The sequence below is a fragment of the Rana temporaria genome, chromosome 3 (assembly GCF_905171775.1).
Source record: "Rana temporaria chromosome 3, aRanTem1.1, whole genome shotgun sequence".
Classification (NCBI taxonomy): Eukaryota; Metazoa; Chordata; class Amphibia; order Anura; family Ranidae; genus Rana; species Rana temporaria.
The window spans coordinates 452,347,561-452,363,153 of NC_053491.1; the positions used below are offsets into that span (position 1 = coordinate 452,347,561).

General features: G+C 44.7%; 1 protein-coding gene across 1 annotated transcript in view; it reads right to left on the reverse strand.

The window, feature by feature from the left end:
- The window catches only part of LOC120933439 (complement C3-like), a 235,993-nt gene that overhangs the window by 167,420 nt on the left and 52,980 nt on the right, over nucleotides 1-15,593 (reverse strand). Inside the window, exons 13-15 of the mRNA XM_040346656.1 lie at nucleotides 14,914-15,105; nucleotides 9,023-9,172; nucleotides 796-925 (exon numbers count right to left, since the gene is read on the reverse strand). Coding sequence (XP_040202590.1) covers nucleotides 796-925; nucleotides 9,023-9,172; nucleotides 14,914-15,105 — 472 coding nt within the window. The remainder of the gene's footprint in view (nucleotides 1-795; nucleotides 926-9,022; nucleotides 9,173-14,913; nucleotides 15,106-15,593) is intronic.

The window sequence follows — 15,593 nt, forward strand, 5'->3', positions numbered from 1 at the left end:
GAGGTTGCACTAACAGAAGGCACCAATGGGCACTTATAGTCGGCACTAACAGGCACTGATGAGGAGGCACTGATAATCAGGAATCTAGGGAGGGGTAAGCTTTCTACTGAAGAGGGAGGGGTGAGGGTTGGAGAGAATTTGGGGGTAAATCATATTTTGTTGATAAGAGGCTTGTGAGAGAGTTTTTCGCCGGGAATCCCGGCCGTGTGTATGCTCCATCGCAGTTTTTCCGACAGGAAAACTGCCGGACAAAAAAAGAGATCAAAGATCTCTTTTTTCCCCATCAGGCCATAAAACTGAGTGGGAAAACCGTTCATCTGTATGGTTTTCCGACGGGCAGAAAAACGGGAGCCTTCTGTGTGCAGCAGCTGCCCCAGCACCCCCTAATACTTACCTCGGGTCCCTCTCTGTCCAACAATGTCCACAAATGCCTCAGCCGTCCAAGATTCTCCTTCCTGATTGGCTGAGACACAACAGCGGTGCCATTGGCTCCCACTGCTGTCAACCAAAGTCAGCTAGCCAATCCAAGGCAGAGGGGGCCAGGTCAGGGCTCCGTTTCTGAATGAACACGCAGAGCTGTGACTGGGCTCGGTGCTGTGGGGGCACTCAACAGGAGGGAGGGGCCAGAGGCAGCCAAGAGGGACCTGAAAAGAGGAGGATCCGGGCTGTTCTGTGCAAATCCACTGCATCAGAATAAGTATAACATGTTTGTTATTTTTATAGGAAAAAAACGGACCCTTACAATCACTTTAAGGTAAGAAAAGGTGAAGAATTAAAGCAATTCTTTGTACATACCACTTCTCTGTTTCGTGACCATTCCAAAATTTGACTCTACAGCAAGTCCAGCATCATAGAATACGTCCATGTTATTAGCACCACTACCTGGAGTGCAGCCAATGTCAGACTTCTCCACAATGTCCCATACCTGAGAGATACAGAAATTTAGATTTCACATAGTTTTCCTACTGCCTGTCCTGAGGTCTAAATTAATCAAAAGGCTCACAGATCTGTATAAAAAAGCACCAAGTGACGTTATATCCAAATAGTGGTCAATTTTATTTATTTATTTTTTGCAGGTTTGGTTGGAGTTGTAAAGAATTAAATTTTTTTGACCGATTTTAATTTCTGTATGGCACTCCATTGGGGAGATTTTTCCTTACTTCCTGGCTTTGTGACACCTGTACTCAAAAAACGCATTTGTCACTGGGATAGAAAAGCGCAGACAACAATAAAACCATTGCCAGAAGTTCTAACCCTTGGAGCTCAGGATCACTGCCCACCGCTTGTATATGTGACAGTCTTTATTGAGCTTGAAAATAATCCAGAAAACATTTTTTTTTACAAAATAGTCCATTATTCTGGTGCAATAGAAAATTAGAATAGCTTCCATTCCACTATACCAGTCCCACACTAGGGTTTGGGGGTTTCCTGTCTGCTTTTGTGGTCCCAAGGAGGACATTTGGAGGTTCTTCCCACCCAAAACTCTTCGAACCTCTGAAATTCCAGGTCCCTAATGAGAACTTAGCAATCCAGATAGTATTACAAATCGGTCCTCTCGTTTTCAGCTGGACAACCTCAGAATCCCTCACTCAACATTCAAACCATACCCGTAAGTATAACCATAGTCCCTTAGAGCAGGGGTCGTCAACCCCCGGTCCCCGGGCCCACTACCGGGCTGTGGCCATTCTGCAGCCGGACCTCGGGTGCGGGCGGCTGGCAAGAGACATGCTGGGCTGCTGGCATGAGAGCGCTGGGTGGATGGAAGAAGCGGGCGGGCAAGCAGAGATGATATCTCTCTCTGCCCCCCCCCCCCGCATTACCGCTCTTTCGCCCTCAAAGTCAGTGCTCTATCTTAGTGTCGGAGGTGCGGCGGGGAGCAGAGAGATGACATCATCTCATACTGCCCGCCCCACATCACTGCTCTTCTGCGGCTCCACGCTGTGTGAAAACTTTTCCTTGTTTGTGGCGCAGATTGCCTGTACCCCCCCAAAAAGCTAATCAGGAATGACAGAAGGATGGAACCAGAGAGTGACAGCCGAAGGAGTCCCGGACCCTCCCTCTGCCAGGTGAGACCAGCTGCAGCATGAAGAGGGAGACACCCTGCTACATCCAGAGGGCGATCCCACAGAGATGTGATGTCATCGGTGACAGGTGAGCTGTGTGTGGGAGTACAGGTGAGGTGTGCTGGGACTTGTAGTTCACCCCCTCAGCTGTCTTCCTGACATACCACAAGGGGCGCTCCACTCACTCCGCATCTGGTGACAGGCAACGTAGCAGGTGGCGTGGCAAGTGACTATCCACGTCTGGTGGCAGATGACACACTCGGGGCTCCCACTGATTCTACATTATGGTGAGTTGAACTATTTCATTTATTACTACAATGTAATAATAGAAATAATGTGCTTCAATCATCCTGACACCCTATCAAGCATGGTGCCGTGATGGTTGAAGCGCTAACACGAGCCATTGCCCACGAAAAATCGTGACCCCCCCCCGGTCCTTGGCACAATTTTTTTCCACGCAGCCGGTGCCAAAAAGGTTGGGGACCACTTCCTTAGAGACTGGTATGTAAATCATAATAGAGGAGTACTGCACTAGGTGCCCCGTGTTCTCATCTCAGAACATTGGTGGGAACACTGTCCTTACAAGTTTAAAGGTAATCTATCGTGGTTTTTGTTAAGTTTTTTTTTAGTTTATGTGTTTTTGAACTGATGTTTTAAATGCAGTGTATCTGGAAAGTATTCACAGGGCCTCACTTTTTCCACAAGACAGCCTTATTTCAAAATAGATTAAATTAATAATTTTTCTCAAAATTCTACACACAATACCCCACAATATGAAAGAAGTTTGTTTGAAATCTTTGCAAATTTAAAAAAAAAAATACGAAAAATGACATGTACATAAGTATTCACAGCCTTTGTTCAATACTTTGTTGAAGCACCTTTGGCACCAATTACAGCCTCAAGTCTTTTTGAGTATGATGCTACAAGCTTGGCACACCTATTTTTGGGTAGTTTCCCATTCTTCTTTGCACGACCTCTCAAGCTCCATCAGGTTGGATGGGGAGCATCTGTGCACAGACATTTTCAGATCTCTCCAGAGATGTTCAATCGGGTTCAAATCTGGACTTTGGTTGGGCCACTCAAGGACATTCACAGAGTTGTCCCATAGCCACTCCTTTGTTATCTTGGCTGTGTGCGTAGGGTCATTCTCCTGTTGGAAGATGAACCTTCACCCCAGTCTGAGGTTCAGAGTCCTCTGGAGCAGGTTTTCATCAAGGATGTCTCTGTACATTGCTGCATTCATCTTTCCCTCAATCCTGACTAGTCTCCCAGTTCCTGTCGCTGAAAAACATCCCCACAGCATGATGCTGCCACCACCATGCTTCACTGTAGATATGATAATGGCCAGGTGATGAGCGGTGCCTGGTTTCCTCCAGATATGATGCTTGCCATTCAGGCCAAAACGTTAAAGCTTTGTTTCATCAGACCATAGAATTTTGTTTTTCATGATCTGAGAGTCCTTCAGGTGCCTTTTGGCAAAATCCAGACAGGCTGTCTTTTGAGAAGTGGCTTCTGTCTGGCCATTTTACCATACAGGCCTGATTGGTGGAGTGCGACAGAGATAGTTTTTTTTCTGGAAGGTTCTTCTCTCCACAGAGAAATGCTGGAGCTCTGTCAGAGTAACCATCGGGTTCTTGGTCATCTGCCTGACTAAGGCCCTTCTCCCCCGATCACTCAGTTTGGCCGGTCAGCTCCCTCTAAGAAGAGTCCTGGTGGTTCTAAACTTCTTCCATTTACAGATGATGGAGGCCACTGTGCTCATTGGGACCTTAAATGCTGCAAAAAAAATCTGTACCCTTCCCCAGATCTGTGCCTCGATACAATCCTGTCTTATAGGTCTACAGACAATTTCTTGGACTTCATGGCTTGGTTTGTGCTCTGACATGCACTGTTAACTGTGGGACCTTATATAGACAGATGTGTGCCTTTTCAAATCATGTCCAATCAACTGTATTTACCACACCTGGACTCCAATAAAGTTGTAGAAACATCTCAAGGATGATCAGTGAAAATAGGATTCACCTGAGCTCAATTTTGAGTGTCATGGCAAAGTCTGTGAATACTTATGTACATGGGGCCAGATTCAGGTAGATCCACGCAATATTTGCGTGGGCAAAGGGCAGCGATTTTTGCTCTGCGCCCACGCAAATATTTTGATATGCCCGCGATTCACGGAGCAGTAGCTCCGTAAATTGCGCGGGCGCTATGCTAAATAGCCGGGCGTAAGGGCGCCTAATGTAAATGAGGCGCGCTCCCGCGCCGAGCGAACAGCGCATGCTCCGTCTGGAAACTTTCCCGACGTGCATTGCGGCAAATGACGTCGCAAGGACGTCATTTGCTTCTAAGTGAACGTGAATGGCGTCCAGCGCCATTCACGATTCACTTACGTAAACGACGTGAAATTTAAATTTCACGAGAGGGAAGGGCGGTTATACTTTAGCATTGGCTGCCCCTGCTACAGCAGGAGAAACCTTGCGCTAAAGTCGCCGTACGGAAACTCCGTACCTTGCGTGCGCAGGGCCCGCACAGCTTTTGTGAATCGGTGGTAGTATGCAATTTGCATACTATACGCCGATCACAATGGCCGCGCCCCATAGCGGACAACGCAAGAATGCAGCCTGAGATATGAAGGCATAAGGAGGCTTATGCCTGTCATATCCTAGGCTGCAGTCCGCGTAGCGATGTTCCTGAATCAGGGGCAATCGCTACGCGGGAGCAAAACAGCTATTGCGCCGCGCAACCTATGGTTGCGCGGGCGCAATAGCTTCTTGAATCTGGCCCATGGGATTTTTCCGTTTCTTATTTTTAATACATTTCTAAAGATTTCAATCAAACTTGTTTCACTCTGTAATTATGGGGTATAGTTTGTAGAATTTTGAGGAAAATAATGAATTTAATCAATTTTGTAATAAATCTGTAACATAACAAAATGTGGAAAAAGTGAAGTGCTGTGATTACTTTCCGGATACACTGTATTTATCTTACAAATACATATTTAGCAAAGCCTATACACATGATATGGGACTCATAAGAAAGAATCTCTCTTGCCAAATTTTAGGAACTTGATCACCTTCTGGTGGCACTGTGATTCTCAGATCTGAAGGGAGTAGTCCCAGTGTCCACCACCGGGTGTCCCCTAGCAGCTGGCTGGAAAGATATTTAGCCCCTCTTCTAGGTTTACCACAGTGCCTCAGAGTTTTCCACTGTGCTCCAAACATCTTGATCTTGCTGCCCTTTAACCAATGATTTTGCTTGTGTGCCTGCTACCCTGACCCTTGCAAGCTTGGACCTGTTCACTTGATCCCTCTACCTGTTTCCCTTGTATTTAACCCATTCCCTTGACCCGTCTTACCCAATGTTTCTTCCATTTCTTGCCCATACCTAGCCTTACCCGATCTCTCCCCTTGCTTTGTATATAGTGTATCATAGTCACTTTGTTAGTTAGGTAGTTTTTCATTAGGTTTTACTTGCCAAGTGTGTTTCGCTAATGCTTGCATCCTGTTTGTGGTGTTGGATGGTATTGTCACATACTGTGCTATAAAAGAATATGTAAACCCAACCTTTAATATACCTGATATGTGCTTGCTGCACCATGTACTTGTATAAAAAGTATCCCGTTCTCTTTGTATTGCTTTCTTTGTGTGAAATCTATGGTGTTCCTGCCAGTCTCCCAGATGTCCTATTAAAAATTTACTACACTAAGCATGTGAGCACAGTGTGGTCAGTTTTCTAGCTATGCTGGGAACTTAGCCTGTTCTCCTTCAATTATCAGACATGTGCTGACACCCCCCCACTGCACAGCCATTCACTTGGAAGTTCAGTGTGCTGCTGTTTCTCCTCCTCCAGCTCTCGTATGCAGCTGAGAACACAGGGTATGTGATCACTAGGAATGGGCGCGGACATATTCAGATCTAACCTACTAGGAAGTCGGCACTGCACACATCCAATCATAGGCAGTGTGTGTATGTGCAGCGTCCGGTCAGCAAACACCTCACTGCCTATGATTGGCAGTGTGCAGTGACGGCTTTCTGGCCGGTTCGATCCAAACATGCCTGAGCCCATCACTAGTGATCACTTATAAAAAAGGGAAAAAAAGTTACCGGTATTTATAATGTTTTTTTTATATCTATACAAAAATGGTTTGCCTTTCATTTCTATTGTAAACTGAATGATTTGTTTTGCAAGGTGAGGGTTTATGTAAAAGGGGGCGCTCATAAAGTGTATAATCAAAAGTGACTAAATAAATCCGTCTGTACCAACAACCTAATATAAACAAATGGTGAACAATATAAATAAATTAAGTTAAATATAAGATATATATGACAATGTATAAAAAAGAATAAAGTGAATAAATAAAGTCCATTCAAATAGTGATTTGTGTGAAATCCATTCAAGTAGGTCCTAGACAGATTCAACTGGAAGAACAATATTGAAAGTTTATATGGAAGGTGTCATCCTCCACCAAGAAAAAAGATCCCCCAAAAGTGCTCTAATAGATGGCTTCTTACCGCAGGACGTTGACCTAATTGTTTAGAAAAGGTCACATACAGCAATTGGTCACTAAACCAGATAGAGGAATTCAGCTATGCAGCAATGTGTCTCCTGGACTCGGATACTCTCATAAAAGAGGGAGAAGGAGAACCGCCATAGTAAAGTATTGTTTATTAAAATGTAAAAGATAACATCGTAGCCAAATGGCCTCTTACTTTGAGTAGTGCCTGGGACCCGGCACTGAGGCTAGTCGGCAAGGCAGGTGTACTGCAAAGAGGGTTCCTCGCTGGGGAACTGGAGTGTGTGGAGGAGATTCCTCGCTGGATAGACAGCGTACGTTCCAAGCACGAGAGCCAGCAGGACCGGAAGTGCGTCGTTTGTACGCACTTCCGGTCCCACTGGCTCTCGTGCTTGGAACGCACGCTGTCTATCCAGCAAAGAATCTCCTCCACACACGCCAGTTCCCCAGCGAGGAACCCTCTTTGCAGTACACCTGCCTTGCCGACTAGCCTCAGTGCCGGGTCCCAGGCACTACTCAAAGTAAGAGGCCATTTGGCTACAATGTTATCTTTTACATTTTAATTGATTGATTTTTGAGCTTAAAGGGGTGGTTCACCCTAAAAACTACTTTTTTTTTATTACACTGCCCCCCCACATTACAATCCGATTAAGGCTATTATTATTTTTTTGATGCTGTACATACCTTTGTACAGCATATTCACCCATGCATCCGGGTTGCGAGTCCCGCGGGAGTGGGCGTTCCTAACATGTCTGTGATTGACGTTTTGCCCAAAAACGAGCTCCCCCCGTCGCGTAAGCCGCGTCACGATTGGCGAAAGGAGCCGAACGGCGATGCGCATGCGCAGTATAGCGCCGACTCGCCGTTCGGCTCCTTTCGCCAACCGTGACGCTGCTTACGCGACGGGGGGGAGCTCGTTTTTGGGCAAAACGTCAATCACAGACATGTTAGGAACGCCCACTCCCGCGGGACTCGCAACCCGGATGCACGGGTGAATATGCTGTACAAAGGTATGTACAGCATCAAAAAAATAATAATAGCCTTAATCGGATTGTAATGTGGGGGGGCAGTGTAATAAAAAAAAAGTAGTTTTTAGGGTGAACCACCCCTTTAATTAGGCGCCAAATGCCCACTGTGAAGTGAGTGTCTAATAAACAATACTTTACTATGGCGGTTCTCCTTCTCCCTCTTTTATGAGAGTATCCGAGTCCAGGAGACACATTGCTGCATAGCTGAATTCCTCTATCTGGTTTAGTGACCAATCGCTGTATGTGACCTTTTCTAAACAATTAGGTCAACGTCCTGCGGTAAGAAGCCATCTATTAGAGCACTTTTGGGGGATCTTTTTTCTTGGTGGAGGATGACACCTTCCATAGGAACTTTCAATATTGTTCTTCCAGTTGAATCTGTCTAGGACCTACTTGAATGGATTTCACCCAAATCACTATTTAAATGGACTTTATTTATTCACTTTATTCTTTTTTATACATTGTCATATATATCTTATATTTAACTTAATTTATTTATATTGTTCACCATTTGTTTATATTAGGTTGTTGGTACAGACGGATTTATTTAGTCACTTTTGATTATACACTTTATGAGTGCCCCCTTTTACATACTACCATTATTCAATTCTGACCTTTGACCCGGTCTCAATTCCAGGGGAATAGCCTTTTCACTTAGGCTGCTTTCACACTGAGGCGCGCAGCCGCGGTGACGGTATAGACGCGCTATTCGTAGCGCGGCTATACCGTTGTATTTACCGCGATATTCGGGCGCTAGCGGTGAGGTTTTAACCCCTGCTGTACAGACTCAGCGGATCAATCTGTCCGATTCCATCCCTCGCATGCGTCGTAATGATTCGACGCATGCGTGGAATTCCTTTGCGGCGACGGCGCGACACGTCACCGCGGAGGGAATTCCGCGGGGATTTTGATCTCATGGTTAGTACAACCATGAGATCAAAATCCGCCAGAGGATTTATCCGCGGAAACGGTCCTCCGGACCGTTTACGCGGATCGATCCTCTCGTGTGTACTAGGCCTAAGGGAAACAGGCAGTGAAGGCTGCCCTTCACTGCCCGTTTCCTACTGCACATGCCCCATTTACCAGAAGACACCGCGATGGAGGACGAGGCAGAAGATCCACGCGGTGGAGGAAGAGGCTAAAGAACTACTTCCGCATAGCAACCGCCCTTTCAGGTGAGTATAAACATTTTTTTCAAGTTTGTTTTTATATTTATTTTTTGATTTTTTTTGGGGGGGTGGAACTCCACTTTAAGATATAAAATGCTATATTATATTTTTTTTATTCCGATTTTTTATAAATAAAAAGATAAAAGTTTATACAAAATAACTATGCGTTCTATTTAGTAACAATAGATAAAGAAACTGAAAATTCCTTGAAATACTTATGTGTTGAACAATGCCACACACGATAGTTCTTACCTTACTCTGGGTTATTTTATATTTCTTGTTTAATACAAAGACTGCTTTATCTACAGCCACTAATCCAACGTAAGAATCATGATCTGCTTTCAGCGTCAAGGGTATAAGATCTGATGGTGCTGCGGTCTTCTTTTTGCTGTCCACCTCCAGCTAGTGTTGGGTTCCAGGATAGAAAAGGAGAAAGAAAAATACCATTTACTTGAGATGCAAACAAGTTTATTTTGCCAGACTTTGGAGCCATTCTTATTATTATATGAATCTTAGTTAACTGACCATACACATTATAGTCTGAGGTCCCATTAACACTATACCACACTACAAGCATAGATCAGCCCATTCATTTCAATGGCCTGCCCTACACGTTCCAAACATGGCAAACTAGATCATTAACCTTGAGCTTTGCAGGTTTTCAACTGTGGCCCTCGTATTACATATTCCAGATAACTCTAAGGCCCCGTACACACGGTCTGTTTGGTCCGCTGAGAATGAACCGAAGTTCATTTTCATCGGACCAAACCGACCGTGTGTATAGGCCATCGGTCTGTTTTCCTTCGGTCCAAAATTTTAAAACATGCTTCAAAACCGAACCGATGGACCGCTGCCCGATCGGACCAAACCGATGGTTAGTACAGAAAAGCATCGGTTCAAAACTCGCGCATGCTCAGAATCAAGTCGACGCATGCTTGGAAGAATTGAACTTCGTTTTTTTCAGCACGTCGTGTGTTTTACGTCACCGCGTTCTGACCCGATCGGTTTTTGAACTGATGGTGTGTACACAAATCAGGCCGTACGGCCACTTCAGAGGTGAACCGATGAAAACGGTCCGACGGACCAGTAACATCGGTTTGGTCCGACCGTGTGTACAAGGCCTAAGGCCTTGTACACAGGATCAGTCCAAACTGATGAAAACGGACTGAAGTTCAGTTTCATCGGTCCAAACCTAACGTGTGTATTGCCCATCGGACTTTTGTCCTTCAGTCCAAAGTTTTAAAACCTGCTTTAAAATGGGACTGATGGTTAGTATGCAAAAGCATCGGTTCAAAACCTGCGCATGCTCAGAATCAAGTCGACGCATGCTTGGAAGCGTTGAACTTCATTTTTTTCAGCACGCCGTTGTGTTTTACGTCACCGCGTTGGACTCAATCGGATTTTGAACTGATGGTGTGTAGGCACATGAGACCATAAGACCATCAGACTTCAGCCTTTAGTCCGTTTTCATCGGATGGACTGATTGTGTGTACAGGGCCTAAGGGCTCATTTACGCCTTGCTTCGACTTTAACAGTTGAAAAAAAATAGAAAAAAAGTATAAAGAACCAAAGTTACATCCAAGCACTTAAATCCTCCCTCCAAAAACATGTTGAGCCCCCATCCTGACATACAAAAACATATTTGGGGGGCACACCCTGGGAGTTTGGCTCCCATGGTGGAGACGCAGGATCTTTCATTCTATTACTAGGGGAGACCCACTAATTCGGGGTACTTGTCGCAGTAAGTGGGTTTAGCACTATATAAACATATAGTGTGACCAAACCCCCGTATTTTTTTTAATATGTTCAGGTGTTTTAACTAGCCTTGCAGGATAAATGTTATTCTTGAATGTGTGCGCTATAATCTGTTTTGCACGCCGACATACACACACATATAAAATTAAACTCATGTTGTCAGGGGCAACTACACATGAAAACATAAATTGCAATGCATGTGTGTAGGCAGGTACCTAAAATGTTATTTGTATATGCACTTGGGGTTAATGTCTGGTAATTCATGGGTTAACAGTGGCATGTCTGCACTTTTTGGTCTGTGGTGCTTCCTGTAGAAGGGATATACAGTATATAAGTGGTTGGTAGTTGAGCCTGGGTTGCTGTTGTTGGTCATGGGGATGAGACAGAGACCATACACCTCGTAGCAGGACCCTGAAATGGTACTTGAAGCCAGACCACTACTGTACTTGTTGAGAACCAACTGTTAGGGCTGGGCTTAACAGTTCCCTTCTCAGTGCTCAGGCTGCTCAGCTGTCGGATAATTGTCAGCACTCATTGATTCTTCAGTGGCTCAAGTAGTTATCATTATCTGCTTGTCAGCCCCACCTACAGCCAGCCCCTTCTGGCTATAATTTAAACTGCCTTGTTCATTCCTTTCTTGCCTTCATCTGGTCAACATATCTGGAGTTTCTCTGCTGTCTTCCTGTTAAAGACTTTGCCGGCTGACATCCCTTCTGGTTCCTGATCCTGTTCTTCTGCCCCCGACTATGCTGATCTCTGGTTTCCTGATCACTGGCTTGTCTGATTACCTGCTTTTGCTTTTGATCTTTGACTTCTGTTTTGACTATGATTACGGATCTGTACTATTATTTTACCATTACATTAAAAGGTATGATTTTTACTTCATTTTTGTCTCCATCTGATTCATGGTTCCTGACACCAACGTGTCTAAAGGTATGAGCACCACAGCACAGCCCAAGTATCAGTAGCAGTATAGGAAGAATGTGTACTGCCATGATTATTGATATGTTGCCTTGCTGTTGTAACAACTTAATAACTACAGAAGATTCAGGTAACGAAAGTTCTGATGTAGTAACAATGACTGGTCTAATTTACTTGTGAAGAGAGTGAAAGTGTGCACCTACAGTGAATGGGAATGGGGAAAGGAGTGTAAATCATCATGTTCACCTTCTGGGTAAAGAAGAGTGAGATGTAAAGGGAAGAAGAAGCAACCATCTCTGAAAGGGAGGTAGTGATGGACTGAAGCAAGGATGGACTGGTGGCTATATGGTTTGCCCTTCTGAACGGCAGGGTCCCTATATCAGGGCCCCATGCATAACTGAACCCTCCTAGGGGCCTTGGCTTGAACCACAGTGTCTGTGGCCTTACAAAGTATAGATACCTCCCAACACCTATTAGAAAACATATATAGGCATAGGACACACACCCTGCCACGACCCCTTAAAGGCTCATTATACAAAAAAAAGATTTGTTAAATCAAAAAGTGTTTTTTAAACTACTATTGCTTTATTATGGGTTTTTAATTGTACAAATGAAACAATGAAGTAAGTGGATGAAAGATTTAGCACTGGGAAACACATTTTGAAAGATAGTGCATTTTGTACATACCTAAAAAGATCAGACTAAAATGAGGGACAAATGAGGAGGAAAGAGGGACAGAGGGACTTTGTTCCAAATTAAGGACAGTCCCTCAAAATAAGGGACAGTTGGGAGTATACAGCAGGTTCCCTCCATGCCTAAAGAGAGTAGGAGTAAGAAGAAGAGTGTATCATGTAAGGTGTAAAAGAGCTGGTGAAGAGAATCCATGATCAATGTGGTGTCTCTCAAAATGTCTCTGTAGTCAATTTAATTAAGGACAGGTGTCACTGGTAATTGAAAGGACGTTATCCTTCTGTAGTGGGGCCCCGTGGAAATATGGAATCTGGCTATAAGGGGCACTCACTCACACATGAAAGCAAGACAGCTATGCTAAGGCCTCGTACACACGATAGGTTAACCAGAGGACAACGTTCTGAAGGACCGTTGTCCTAGGTTAACCTATGAAACTGACTGATGGTCCGTCGTGCGTACACACCATCAGTTAAAAAAACGATCGTGTCAGAACGTGGTGACGTAAAACACAACGGCGTGCTGAAAAAAACAAAGTTCAATGCTTCCAAGCATGCGTCGACTTGATTCTGAGCATGCGTGGATTTTTAACCGATGGTTGTGCGTACTAACGATCGGTTTTGACCTATCGGTTAGCAAACCATCGGTTAAATTTTAAAGCAAGTTGCCATTTTTTAACCTAAGGTTAAATAACCTATGGGGCCTACACACGATTGGTTTGGACTCTGGTTAACCTATCGTGTGTACGAGGCCTAACACTTGGCAAAAGTGATCAGAAAAATTCACAGCAAGCTGTTCTCACTTGCTAACGCTTGATGCATACAGTGGAGTTATAGCAATAATTCTAGGGCCATTTTTAATTGCTTACTCTGACCTGTCGGGGCCTTTAAAGCATCGCCTATGGTAAAGATTTAGGGTGCCGAAGCTTCATTTTTAAGGCTCGACATGTAGGATGTCTCTATACTCAACGTAACTTCAACTTTTATATTTTACCGAAAAATTGGGTAATATATTGTCTCTCTGTGCCTTAAAATAACTTGAGTGTATCTTTTTACTAACATTTTGCACTTGATAAAGCGTTGTGCTATTATCGCGTGACATAAAAAAATTAAACTACGACTATTTTATTCTCCAGGGTGATTGATTCCAAAAAGTATATAATGTTTTAGAGGTTTTAAGTAATCTTCAAGCCTAAAATGTTTTTAACATGTGCAACAAAAAAAAACCTGCTCTGGCAGCGAATGTACAGCCAACACTTCCCTTTCATCTCCTGTCCCAGGGACAAGCCAGGAATTGAGTTGATTTCCTTTCACGTCCTGTCCTGGTAATGTACCACAAATTGTGATGAAATCTCTACAAATTGAAGGGAAGTACACTCTTATATACAGTAGCTGCCACACAGGTCTCCTCAACTGAAGAATTACCCTCTGTCAGGTCACCTGTGGCCAGGTGACAAATGCACCCCGCTGGAGACAGGGGTGCACCGCAAGGTAGTGAACCCAATAGCGGACTGCTGCGGATGGACAGGAAACGTGAGCCCAAGATTCCCCAGGGCGCGGAGTCTAAGGTCCAGCAGGTTTTTACCAGAGCCTCTAGTGGTGAGGATGGCCTTCCCTGCAACTGAACTCAGGTCGCGGCCCCTGGGGTCCCCCAGGTCACGCTCCGTAGGGAGAGAGGGGAAGCAGCCACTCAGGACACAAGGGATAGTGATGGGTAAGCTGAGGTCGGGGCAACAGGCAGACAAGGGTAACCAAGGGACAGGCCAAAGGTCAGGGTAACAGGCAAACAGGAGTAGTCAGAGGCGAGCCAAAATCGGTACATAGAAAGATTAACGTAGCACATGGCAAACAGGAACACAAGCTAACAAACAAAGTTGAACAGCAAAGCAGACCAGCAGTGCACTAGTTACCGTATTTATCGGGGTATACCGTGCGCCGGCGTATAACGTGCACCCCAAGCTTAGAAAGGTAAAAAAGGAAAAAAAAGAAAAACTTACATTTTTGCCCTGCGTCCATCGGCGGCCTTGTCCGGCGTCCGTCTGCGGCCTTGCGCAGGGTCCGTCCAGCCTTGTGGGTGTCCGTCTGTGGCTTCCTTGCACGGGGTCCATCTGCGGCCTCTATCCAGGTGTCCGTCTCCGTCCAGCGTGTCCGTCTGTGGCCTCCATCCAGGTGTCCATCTCCGTCCAGCGTGTCTGTCTGCGGCCTTCATCCGCACCTTGCCCGGGGTTGCAGCGGTGTTTGTTTTTTTGGATTTGGCGCGAGCCGAGAGGAGACGGATTTCCTGTGTGTTCGGCTACTCTCGGGTTCTCTCGGCTCCTCTCGTGTGACTGCAGGCGGAGCCGAGCGTGGCCGAGCCTATCCGAGTGCGCAGTACACTCGGCTCAGCTCTAGGCTAGCGGCTCAGAGACAGCGGGGATCGACATATATATCGCGCACCCGCGATTTTCCCTTGATTTTAAGGGGAAAAATGTGCGTGGTATATGCCGATAAATACGGTAATATAGAGTTCCTGTGATGGCGAAGGAGAGGTGATAAAAGGCAGCCAGAAAGAGAGTCAGGCCTCTAATTGACACATGGAGGAGAAGGTAAGCTGCCAGACATTATTGCATGTCCATGACACCCTCACCTACAGTTGGTACTGTCAAAGCACATTAACAAATTGTTACTGAATTGCAAATTTATTTTAAAAAAGTGGCTTGACTTTTAAAAAATGTTGCACAATTCATAGGTGTGTTTTCTGCTATTCAAAAGGTTTCCTTCCATTTAAACTGGCCACCTTACCGTTCCCATGCATTCATCAACCACATCCACCCAGAGGGAATCCGACACAAGCTCTTTCTTAATGGTATAGTATGCCACAATACGAAATGATGGGATTAAGTCCTTTGTTACAATGAGTGACATAGTGACAATGCCTTGGCCTTGATCTCGCTTCTGTTTGCCCACACTTATTATTCTGCCTTTGCTGAGGATCTGAAAAAAAAAAAAAAAAACAGTAGTCATTAGTGAAATTACATTTTAAGTTGGACCTTTCAGTAGTCTACATGAATAAAATATTGATGCTTCTCAATATAGGACACGCATTCATGAGCTATTCATACCATAACTGATTCTCTTGTCAAACAAATTTACCGAAATTCAAAAACAGCTTAAAGCAGGTTGATACGGCATAGAAAGAAGTCAATTGCTGATCAGAAATAGGGACCCTGAAGCCAACTTTCATGTTTTGGTCCAATGAGATGCAGGTAGGAGATTCACCACCACACAGCTGATATTAAAAAGATTCAAAAATATTTTCAACATCTTTGACCTAAAAGCCATGTGGCTATATTAAGTCAATGACAATGAAATAATATGACCATATTAGATAAATGATGTCACCAGCATCTCCACTCCTTTGTAACATGAGCTGAAGGGTGGGTAATTCCAGTGTTCCATGCCGAACACTGAAGCCAGCTGTC